We start from the raw sequence: 12,356 nt of genomic DNA on the forward strand, positions 1-12,356 counted from the left end.
GCAATCGACAGTCATACACACATTTCTGTGTGTCCCCAGGAATGGAATTGCTAGCTTATACAGTAATATTTGGAGGGACTGTCAACCTGTTTTCCAAAGTGACTGCACCATTTTACATTCCCACCAGCAACGTATGAAGTGGTATCTCATTGGGGTTTTATTTGCATTTCCCTAGTAACTAATGATGTTGAGCATCCTGTCCTGTTTGTACTGGTCATTCACATCTTTTGTGAAGCATCTGTTAAAATCTTTTGCTCTTTTTTTGGGTGTTCTAAATACTGCGATATATAGGTTCCTTGTATGTTCTGGATACAAGCCCTTCTTTAGATACATGTGTGGTAAATGTTTACTCCTCATCTGTGGTTTGCCTTTTATGTTCTTAACAAATGTCTTTAAGGAGCTGAAGCTTTTAATTTTGATTAAGTCTGAGTTATCATTTTTTTTCTTTTATGATTTGTGTTTTTTGTGACGTAAGAAACCCTTGCCTAGCCTGAAATTTGTAAGGACCTTCTCCTGTATTTTCTTCTAAGTATTTAAAACTTTTAGCTTTTACATTTAGGTCTGTGATGCATTGAGTTGGTTTTTGTGTACGTGAGGGTTAAAGTTTTCCCCCACCAACAAATACCCAGCTGTTAAGCACCATTCATTGAAAAGATTATCCTTTCTTCATGGAATTTTTTTTGGCAGCTTTGCTGAAGTTCTGTTGACAATATATGTATAGGCTGGTTTCTGGACTTTCTATTCGGTTTCAATGATCTATGTCTATCCTCACGAAAATACCAGTCTTTATTAGGGTGGTTCATAGTAAGTTTTGAAATCAGGTAGTGTAAGTCCTCCAACTTTGTTCTTTTTTAAAAATTGATTTGGCTATTTTAGGTCCCTTGCATTTCCACATAAATTTCAGATCAGCTTGTCAATTTCCACATAAATGCCTGAGGAATTCTGGTTGGAGTTCCAATGTGTCTGAAAGATTTGAGAACTGCATTCTTAACAATATTGGGTCTTCCCATCCTTGATCATGGTACAGCTCGCCATCATGTGTTTACTATGTACTCTTTCTTTCAGCAGTGTTTTATAGTTTTCAGTGTACAGATCTTATACATATTTCATTAAATTTATCACTAAGAATTTCATGTTTTGTATGCCACTGTAAATACAGTTGTATTTCTGACTTCATTATCTAATTGAAATGATGCTAGTATACAGGGTTAAATTAATTTTTGTATAGTGACCTTGTGCCCTGTGACCTTGTTAAATTCCCTTGTTAGTTCTTGGATTTGTTTTTTTTTTTTTGTAGATTTGACCTTTTGAAAAGGAAAAATTCCATCATTTAAGAGATTTTCTTGTTTCTAAAAATAATATATAATCTTTAGGAGATTTTGGTAAGAACAGAAAAGTAAACTCCGATTCTCTCAATATGTAGGTTAACAAATGCTAATCTAAAGCAAGATTCATTTCAGGTTTTTATAATGCATTTATTTTTACATATTTTTTACTCCAGATTGACAATTGTTTTTCATGCTTTATTCATAACACATGATAGTATCAATACTTTTCCTACATTACCAAACCTTCTGTGAACATAATTTTAAGGTCTCCAAAATATTCCATTACATGGATATGCCATAAATAACCATTTTGCTACTGTACTTTTTAAATTTTGCATGACTCTTAAGTAACGTTTCAGTAATTATCCATAGTCATATATCTTTGTCCATGTTACAGAGGTGGTCCTTAGGGTGCTAATAAAAATAGCTAACACATATAGCACTTACTACGTGCTAGGTACTATTTTAAGTGCTTCATACACATCATCTCACTAATCCCCACAGTAACCCTATGAGGTAGATACTAGTAGTACCTTCATAATACATTTGAGGACACTGGGCCACAGGCCATGAGAAATTGAGAGGTCCAGTTAAGAGGCTACTCTTACTCCCATGAAGAACCACTGCTCATAATGAAATTATATTTCAGATAGGACTATGTTATACATGTGAATGGTATGTAAGCATTGACAAGAGAAGCAATAATTGAGAACCTGCAATCTAGTTCTAGCTCTGGGATCTAGTAGAGCCCTGGTGGTGAAGTGGTTAAGAGCTCAGCTGCTAACAAAAGGTCAGCAGTTCATATCCACCAGCCACTCCTTGGAAACCCTATGGGGCAGTTGGTACTGTGTCCTACAGAGTCACTATGAGTCAGAATTGACTCAATGGCACACAACAACAAGAACAGTTCTAGCTCTAATTTCCCTCAAAGTGTGTGAGACCTGGGGCAACTCACTGGATCTCAACTGTACAATGAGACTCATTTGGTCTCTCACATTCTTTATAGTTCTCAGGTCTTACGGTTCTACCAAATCATTTCTAGACTTTGACTCAGACTGACATCAAGATCTCTGTCCTACTGCCTCATTATTATTCATGTATCATTCAACAACCAATTACTGAGTTTCTAATATATATGCTAGAAAACAGCAAATCATGGCCAGTCCATACACACAGGGGATCCATTCATAGAATCAAACAGAATTAAAATAGATCCTCTTCCTGAATTTCTTTATTGCGTCATGGACTTACCAGAGTGTCTGAAGGTTGGGATCCCCTCCCTAGAAGGGAACACCTCTGTACAAATGGAACAATTTTGCATACAATATTAAAAACGGTTTACTGACCTTGAAGGTGAATCCATACACCCACTATGGGTCAGTGACTACCCACGCTGATTATGTACTGATTTAGGCAAAAAAGGGAGAACATGTGGAACTGGAAAGGAAGGGAGAACTCCCTGAGTTCTTACAAGCACTCAGGCAGGTTTAAATTAAGTGAAAGACACTAGGATGGGGCAATAATAATATTGATGATCACAGCTAATAATTATAAAGCACTTAATTATGTGTCAGGCACTATTCTAATTTGTCTACATGTTTACTTATTTAATATTCACGACAATCCTATGAGATAAATACTTTTACCCCTATTTTAGCAGAAAAGGGTATCTGTAAGGTAGGCACAAAGAAGCTAAATAAATAGCATGCCCAAGATCATCTAATTAGGGGCAGACGTGGGACTCCAACCTGGGTAGTCTTGCTCAGTCTATGCTCTAAGCACTTTTCTTTATAAGATAAAAAGACCGCCTTGAGACGGAGGGTGGCCTTTGGCAGTGCTGTGTTTATCCCCAGGAGTATACTTGCTCTAAAAATTGCCCTATTACATGCTACCACTCAAATGGGACCCTCCCTGGCCCGTTTAAATGCTCAGTGTTTCCTCTAGGTCCCAAAAGCCAGAAAATTACTGCATTTTAGAATTCTCAGGTACCTTTAGCACCGTGTCGTCAAGAGTGGAATGCTAACTATGACCCAAAACAAATTTGAATTAATGGAAAAGTTTGCTAGCAAAATTCCTCAAAGGTAGAATAGAGAAACTGAAGACTCTTTTCTTAATATTTGTTTTTCAAAAATAACTGTTACAACACTGAATAAACCATAAGAAATAAATTCACTTATAATTCCATTATCTAAAAAATCAATTCTGTTCACTTATGTATAAACACTCTTTCAATTCTTGCCCGCATGCAAATATATTTAAAAATTCATACTGCTAGTAGTGTGAATGTATTGTTCTTTAATTGCCTTACACGGTAAGCGTTTTACCTGCTGCTAACCAAACTGTGGCTTATACCAGACACATAAAATATGAAAACCTACTGAGTGTCCCAGAGGGAACGGATAATCACCTAACAATGGCATACTAACTCACTGGAATAATACTATCCACATTTTGTTGTAATTATCTCTATTTCTCACTCTTCTCAGCAACAATTCTCCCTACAGGGGCATTCTCATTTATTTACCTTTCTGATGAAGTCATGAAGCTGGGACACCCCTCCAAAACAACTCACCAACTTAATGATTCCGTCTAAGACTCAAGCATTAAGGCTTGGTCAAAAATGCTTCCAGGCCAACTTCTTTTGTAGGAATTTGTGGAAAGAAGAAAATCCAATGTAATTTACTGAAATGTAATTTGTGAGCTTTTTTTTTTTTCATTTTGTTTTTTTACTCCAGGATGTCCTCTGGTGCACAACAGGGATAGTAACAATATTAAAAACATTTTCACACATATTTCATTTATACAGCTCTTTCCAGAATGAGTTCTCTGATGCAAAATGAAGTTCTTGCTATCTGTGCAGAATTTTCCCTACTCACATTAGTGACTGCTTTATCCGATAGGACTTGTCTGGTACCTGATAACGTTAGAACTGTTAACAAGAGCTGTCCCACACTGATTACAGGTTAGGAATTTCTCTCCAGTGTGAGCTATCTGATGTACTATAAATGGAGAGTTGTGGCTAAAGATAATCCCACACTGATTACATTTAAAGGTCTCTTCTCCAATATGAATTCTTTGATGCTTAATAAGGTCATTCTTCCGGATGAAGGCTTTCCCACACTGACAGCATTCATATGGTTTCTCTCCAGTATGGATTCTCTGGTGCACAATAAGGGCAGAGCTCTGGCTGAAGGATTTACCACAATCATGACATTCATAGGGTTTTTCTCCAGTATGGGTTCTCTGATGTGAAAAAAGGTGAGAGCTTCGACTAAAGCATTTCCCACAATCTTTGCACTCAAAGGGTTTCAGTCCAGTGTGAGTTCTATGATGCACAACAAGATGGGATCTCTGACTGTAAGACTTACCACATTCATTACATTCATAGGGCCTCACCCTAACATGTGTTCTCTGGTGCAGAATGAGGTGTGTGCTCTGTCTAAAAGATTTTCCACATTCAGGACACTCATAGGGTTTCTCTCCAGTGTGGGTTCTCTGATGCCTAATAAGCCTGGAGCTATGAACAAAAGCTTTCCCACACTGATTACATGTATACAGTTTGTCTCCTGTGTGAGTTCTCTGATGTGTAACAAGGTGAGAGAACCAGCTGAAGCATTTTCCACATTCTTTACATTCATAGGGTTCCTCACCAGTATGAGTCTTTTGGTGTCCAATGAGGTGAGAACTCCGGCTGAAGGATTTTCCACATTCTTTACATTCGTAGGGTTTCTCTCCAGTATGAATAAGCTGGTGCCTGGTAAGATTAGAGCGCCAACTGAAGGATTTTCCACATTCTTTACATTCATAAGGTTTCTCTCTATGCATGTCCTTCGATATACCAAGGGAAGTACCATGAGTAAGAGAGTCATCAGTATCAGGGCATTTGTAGGGTTTACCTCCCGTCTGAGTTCTTGAAAACTGAATAAGGTGAATGTTTTGACATAACGTTTGACCACATTCATTATTGTCATCTGCATAGCTTTCCTGATGGCCAGTAAAAACTAAATTGTGTTTTAAACTTTTATTATGTGAGTCATGTTTATGGAAATACTCTCTCAGTGCTAGCTGTGCAGGGAGAAGACCATTTCCCCCATATTTGCCATTTTCACAGACTCTCTCTGGAGTAAGAACTGTCTTTTGCATGAAGGCTACTTGCCTCAAATGCTTCTCCTGGTTTTCCTCGTACTTGTCCAACTGGTCTTCACATTTCCAGACTTCTTCTAATGATAAATACCAGAGGTCATTCCTTGCCATTCCTTCCACTTTAATGTTATAGGATTGTTTATCTTCAAAGATGTTCTTATTGAATATTGCTGATTTAATTTCAACTGCAGTCTCTGAATCTGAAAGAAATAAAAAAGCTTTGGGTAACTAAAGGAAGTATTAAGATGAGGATGGTGGGATATGTACTGAGACAAAGTATGTAAAACACTGCAGAATTGCTTTCAAATATGGTTTTGTAAACTTGACAGAGATTAAGAAAGACAAAGACTGAACAGTGAACAGGAAATGCACTGGAGTGAGCAGTACACAAAAGTGGTCAAGAGAACAGGGAACAGCCACAGGATTGAGCTTGAAAAACAGGATCAGGATATGAAGCAGTGGTAATGGTAAGGGAAATACCACAGAAAGGACTGGACTCCCACTATGTAAATATATATATTTATGTGTATGTGTGTATTTTTTATGTAATGAGATAACATTTTAATTTTCACTATGTATATTCAAACATAACTTAATAGAACATCACAAAAAAGTAAAACTTCATAGTTAATATGTACAGGGGCATAGTTCATGCTCACTTTTTTTTTTGTGTATGTTAACAAATCTCACAATATATCATTATTCTTGAACAAAAAGAATCATTAAAAAAAAAAAAAAGACACCTAAAAATCTTATACAATAGTAAATCACAGCTTCTCAACAACAACAGAAAAATAGTGAAGATTTAGAAATACGAGGTAGTTACTTAGGTATTTTCAATTTAACATTCCGAATTTGAAGCTACAATATCCACAGCACACCCTGCTACCACATATTCATTTCAGTGAGAGGGAAGCACTGAAATTAGGGGGGGAGGCACAAATACTCCAATCACTGCTGATGAAAGACTTCAAAATACTCTATAAAAACTTTGAGAAAATGTTTAGGACTGGACACGCTGGAACTGAGCACTTGTACAGGATGGAACACCTGTCAGCAGATCTGAGGAAAATAGGAGCAAAGATACTTCTTAGGCTTCAGGTTCATAGTCTTCATATCCTTCCTCAGAAGGCATTTCGTAAGCCTCACCATCAGGATCCATAGGCATATCTTCAAGAATTCTTCCTGTGGAGCTCCTTCTTCGCTCTTTTGAGACTGAGGCAGCTCGGCTTCTTGTATCCCTTGTCTCTTCAGCTTCTGCTTCCTGTGGCCTCTCAGACCTCGGGCCTCACACCCACATCTGCCCTGCTGGAGCAAGTATTCCAAAGCTCTGTGGCTCCGATAAGTGCCCACTCCACCAGGAAGCCTCCTGCACACAGGCACTCAGCTCTCTTGCTCCAGCTCTGTCTGGTGCTGGTCTTCTGCTTCTGCTGCTGCTGCTGCCGGGCCACCACCCCCTCTGTGCCACTGCCGGTTCTCTGCCGCTGCTGCTGCTCCTCTGCCACTGCCTGTTCTCTGCTGCTGCCGGTCCTCTGCTGCTCTACGCATTCAGTTTCAAAACCGCTTCCACGTTTTAGGTATCTGTTAGAGCAGCACCCCACCGTCTTGGTACCAAATTCTATCTTGGTCATCTAGTGCTGCTGTAACAGAAATACCACAGGTGGATTGCTTTAACAAAGAGAAATTTATTTCTTCAGAGTAAAGTAGGCTAAAAGTCCAAATTCAGGGCATCAGCTCCAGGGGAAGGCGTTCTCTCTCTCAGCCTTCTCACTGATCTTCCCCCAAACTAGGAGTGTCTCCGCACAGGGACCCCGGGTCCAAATGATGGACTTTGCTCCTGGTACTGCTTTCTTGGTGGTATGAGGTCCCCCTCTAATCTAAATATTAAGGGTATAAGATCTTAACATGTCTGTCTTCAGGTCTTTTCCCTGATATTCATTCTTCACACTACTGCCAACAATATGCCTAAACCATGAATGTGTATGTTAGATGTACGTTAGACAATGCCTTTGATGTATGTCACCAAAGCATTCCAAATAATGCCCAGGCTACTGAGACAACAGACTTCTCAAGTAGACGTCCACATGATAAGACTGCACAGAAGTTATATATATACAGGTGCTAATCCTAGTTATACCAATGCTAGCGATGAATTTAGAACTTAGACAAGTTGCTCAACTTTCACACGACTCATTTTATCTGTAATCCAAGGATGGTAATGTTTATCTTGTAAACTTATTGTAAGTATCAAATAAGGTGTGAGCCCATCACAGTGTGGCACATGAACAGTCGCACACTATTTATAATAATTATTATATCGTTATTTTTTACTTCTATTTTAATTTCGTCATTCTAAGACATCAGGACTAAACAACTGACAGGACTAACACCAGGGGATCCTAACTCAGAACCTGAATTCTTATCCATACTCTCCTAACTTTCTGGTTTTGGGTTAGCCATGCTCCAAATCATCCCCCTGCTGAGGAGCCCACACTGGTTTCTCAGTGCCTTTCAGATAGAATCCCTGGTCCTGAATCTAGAAATAACGTTTTTTTTTATACAGTATCATCTCTTCCTATACTATAAGCAGGTTGATGTTCTGCTCTTACCTGGTAAATGTCCCCTACTCCTATCAGGCCAGGACCCTGCATTCCCTGTACATCCCTTCACACCCTGGGTCCTACTTAACTTTTCATTTCAAGTAGGAAACTCCCACTTCCCATGGCCATCAGAATCCCACGGAGAAGTTTTTCCAACCACAAACGCCAACTGGAGGACTGCAGTGAACATGAGAGGAGTGGGGCTGAAAGCCAATGGAGACAAGTAAGTAGAGTATCTGAGCATATGAACAGGCACTGTCCTATACTGAAATGCTAAAACATCTTCCAAGCATCATCTAACGTAACCACTTAGGTAAGTTGTCTTCAAACTCTGTGGCACTCATTAATCAACTCATCATCTGAATGTTTAGAGCATCACTCACTATACTTTTCATTTCTATACTTAAGTTCCCATACCAAAAAACCAAAAACAAACTCACTGGCGTCGAGTCGATTCCGACTCGTAGCAACCTTACACGACAGAGTAGAACTGCCCCATAGAGTTTCCAAGGAGCGCTTGGTGGATTCAAACTGCCGACTTTTGGTTAGCAGCCATAGCTGTTAACCACTACACCACCAGGGTTTCCTTAACCTTGTACAATTCCCTAAATTCCATGTTTTTAACCATACTAAGTTTCAGTATTCTGTCAACGAATTCTCAATAAAAACCTCAACTGCTGATTCTAATTAATGACTTTGTATTATCTTGTCATACCTGTCAACAGGTATCCAGGAAAGCTCGCTAAATGAATGAATACATGAATGGAAAAAATAAACTATGAAAGAAAACAGAGAACAATGTTCCTTCCATGTTCCAAAGCAGTCCATCAATGAAGTTCTTAACAGTGTAATGAAAGATCTGCCCTTGAGACAGAAATCTCATACAGTCACCTACAAGGCCAAACAATACAAAGTCAAAACAGTTTATGGTAATGTTCCAAAGCTGCATGGTAGGAGCTTAAACTGAGACAAAGCTTAGAAAAGGAAGGGACATGTACTTTACTGGAAAAGTCACAAAAGATTTCAAAGAGGAAGGACTTGACATTAAACTTAAAGGGTAGACGTCTTAGTTATCTAGTGCTGCTATAACAGAAATACCACAAGTGGATGGCTTTAACAAAGAGAAATTTATTTTCTCATAGTAAAGTAGGTGAAAAGTCCAAATTCAGTGTGTCAGCTCCAGGGGAAGGCTTTCTCTCTCTGTCGGCTCTGAAGGAAGGTCTTTCTCGTCAATCTTTCCCTGGACTAGGAGCTTCTCTGCACAGGAACCCCAGGTTTAAAAGACGTGCTCTGCTCCTGGTGCTTCTTTCTTGGTGGTATGAGGTCCCCAACTCTCTGCTTACTTCCCTTTCCTTTTATCTCTTGAGACATAAAAAGGTGGTGCACACCCCAAGGAAACTCCCTTTACACTGGATCAGGGAAGTGACCTGAGTAAGGGTGGTGTTACAATCCCACCCTAATCTTCTCAACATAAAATTACAATCACAAAATGGAGGACAACCACACAATACTGGGAATCATGGCCTAACCAAGTTGATATCCACATTTTTGGGGAGACATAATTCAATCCATGTCAGTAAGAATCAGATTTTCTTTACATTATATTCAAAGCCCAAGATGCCAGGAAATGCCTGGCATGTGTAGGCATTAGGCATCGGAGGAACAGAAGGAAACAGCTCTAGGTTATTGCCATGGATTGAACCGTGTCACCCAAAAATATGCATGTTTGGCTTGGCCATGATTCCCAGGACTGTGTGATTATTCACCATTTTGTCATCTGATGTGATTATCCTATGTGTTGTAAATCCTACCTCTATGATGTTAATGAGGCAGGATTAGAAGCAGTTATGTTAATACGGCAGGACTCAATCTACAAGATTAGGTTGTATCTTAAGTCAGTATCTTTTGAGGTACAAAAGGGAGAAGCAAGCAGAGAGATATGGGGACCTCATACCACCAAGAAATCAGTGCTGGGAACACAGTGTCCATACATACAATGGAATACTACTCAGCCAGTATGAGAAATGAAGTCTTGATACATGCCACAAAATGCATGAAGCTTGAAGACATTATCCTGAGTGAAATAAGTCAATCACAAAAGGACAAATATTATACGACCTCACTTATATAAAAAGACAAGAAGAGACAAATGTACAGAGACCAAAGTTTCTTGGTGGTTACCAGAGGTGGGAGGGAGGGGAGAAAGGGGGTTACTGCTTACGTAATACTGAATTTCAACTTACGGTGATGGGAAAATCACATTGATTAAGGGGAGGACTGTACAGCTGATTAATATAATTGCTGTCAGTAACTTTTACACCTGTAAAAAGTTGAATTGGTAAAAGTTGTATGATAGATATTTTTACAACAACCACCCCACACCCTCTGAAAAAAACGAGTACCTGCTGAGACGGCTTATGTACAACCAAACACCTTTTGGGATTTGGTCCCTGGTTTGGACAAACCCAGTTAAATGGCCTACTAACATGTGCAGTACTTCTGATCTACCTCCTAATTTGTTGAGTGATGCCTGGGGTCTTAAAAGCTTGCAAGCTGCCATCAACTTTTTTATTCATCTGGAGTAACAGAGGAAGAAGAAGAATCAGGAATCGAAGGAGGAAATGAAATTTGTGATTAATTGTCACCATGAACAACTGCCTCCTTTGCCATGAGACCAGAAGAATTAGATGGTGCCCAGCTACCATTACTGAACATTTTAAAGATCAGATATTCCAATACAAGAATCCTCATCAAAATGGGGGAAATAAAGAACACAATTTCAAATTCTCATGGACTCTAGACTTTCTGGAGCCATGGAGGCTGGAAAAACTATTGCCCTGAGATAATCTTTAAATCTTAAACCGCAAGTATCCCCTGAAGTTTTCTTAAAACCAAGCCATAGTTTAGCTTAACTAGTAAACAAAGTCTGCTTTCAGCATCATGCTCTTTTAAGATCTATCTGTATAGGATCATATTAACACCAGCAACTTGAAGGATCAGACAGGAACCTTAGGGGACAGTGAATTTATGTTAATGGGGGAGGAACAACTTAGAAAAGAAGGGTGAGAATGGTTGCACAACTTAATGTAATCAACGTCACTGAAATGTACATGTAGAAACTTGAATCAGTTTTATGTTTTTGCTATGTATATGCTCAATGACAACAAAAATAAAATATATTACTTAAAAAAAAAGGTAAAACATTTTTGTCTCTGAATGCAAACAGAAGTATGACAAGAGTATAGACTGGAAATAGGGAAACTGGAGGTAAAAAAATTGATCTTCTCAGGAACAAGTACCTGTGAGGAGAGCTAGCTGACCACTATCTCCAGAGGGTCTAACCCACCACTGGTCATCTGGGCTGCTGCCTGAAATGATTCCTGTCTTGCTCTCACCTGGAAAGGTCTCCTGGTGAATCTCCATCAGCCAGGGCTCTTCACCCTTCTCCAACCGAAGAATCACATCTGGTTTGGGAAACTGATGCCCTATTCACAGGAAAAGACAAGGAACTGGATGAGGGTGGAGGGAGATCTGGGCTGCAGACAAAGAAGCATCCTAGGTTGAACACCAACCCTTTGGTCCTCAGGGACTATGAAGAGTAGGCAACGGGAGGCCCAGAAGCAATAAAAGAAATATGTGCTTAAAAAATTTGACAATACAATTTTTTTCATAAAAGCAGGAATACAGAAACCCTGACATATATCCCAAAGAAGGACCCTGAATCCCAACCCTAAGCTCTGATACATGCTTGAGTGTCAACAAAGTTTCATCAACGAAGAACCAAAATCTTCACAGTAAATATATATTCCTACAAAAACAGAAGTGAATCTTACCCAAGGAAATGAGGTTCTTATAGTTCTCGAGCATCACATGTTTGTACATGATCTGCTGAGCAGTGTTCAGGAGCTTCCACTCCTCCTTGGTGAAGTCCACAAGCACATCTTTGAAGGTCACCTGTGTCTAAAACATCAAACAAATATTGAACCAGATGTACATCTTTGCCCTCCCTGTCCTGAATATTGACAGAAGAGAGATCAGGCTGATAGCATCGGAACGGGGAAAGAGGATGGGCTATAATTTATTTTAACAGTGAGCAGTAGTCATTATTTTAAGGAATTCGGTCAAGTCTTTAAAGGAATGGCTACTATGTACCCACAGTCAAGAAACAAGTTCCTTCTTGTGCTTTAGGTGTAAAAACTGTTCTAAGCACTTTTATTTAAGTCAAGTTAGTTATAAACGGGTATAGCAGGGAGAATCAGACACCGAAAGTCAATCTACTCTTAAA

The 12,356-nt window shown here is 39.2% G+C and overlaps 1 protein-coding gene across 1 annotated transcript in view; it reads right to left on the minus strand.

The window, feature by feature from the left end:
* Nucleotides 1–12,356, minus strand: part of LOC100656825 (zinc finger protein 268) — an 83,203-nt gene that overhangs the window by 29,859 nt on the left and 40,988 nt on the right. Inside the window, exons 3-5 of the mRNA XM_023540423.2 lie at nucleotides 11,905–12,031; nucleotides 11,467–11,556; nucleotides 4,220–5,671 (exon numbers count right to left, since the gene is read on the minus strand). Coding sequence (XP_023396191.2) covers nucleotides 4,220–5,671; nucleotides 11,467–11,556; nucleotides 11,905–12,031 — 1,669 coding nt within the window. The remainder of the gene's footprint in view (nucleotides 1–4,219; nucleotides 5,672–11,466; nucleotides 11,557–11,904; nucleotides 12,032–12,356) is intronic.

The sequence above is a fragment of the Loxodonta africana genome, chromosome 19 (genome assembly GCF_030014295.1).
Source record: "Loxodonta africana isolate mLoxAfr1 chromosome 19, mLoxAfr1.hap2, whole genome shotgun sequence".
Taxonomy (NCBI): domain Eukaryota; kingdom Metazoa; phylum Chordata; class Mammalia; order Proboscidea; family Elephantidae; genus Loxodonta; species Loxodonta africana.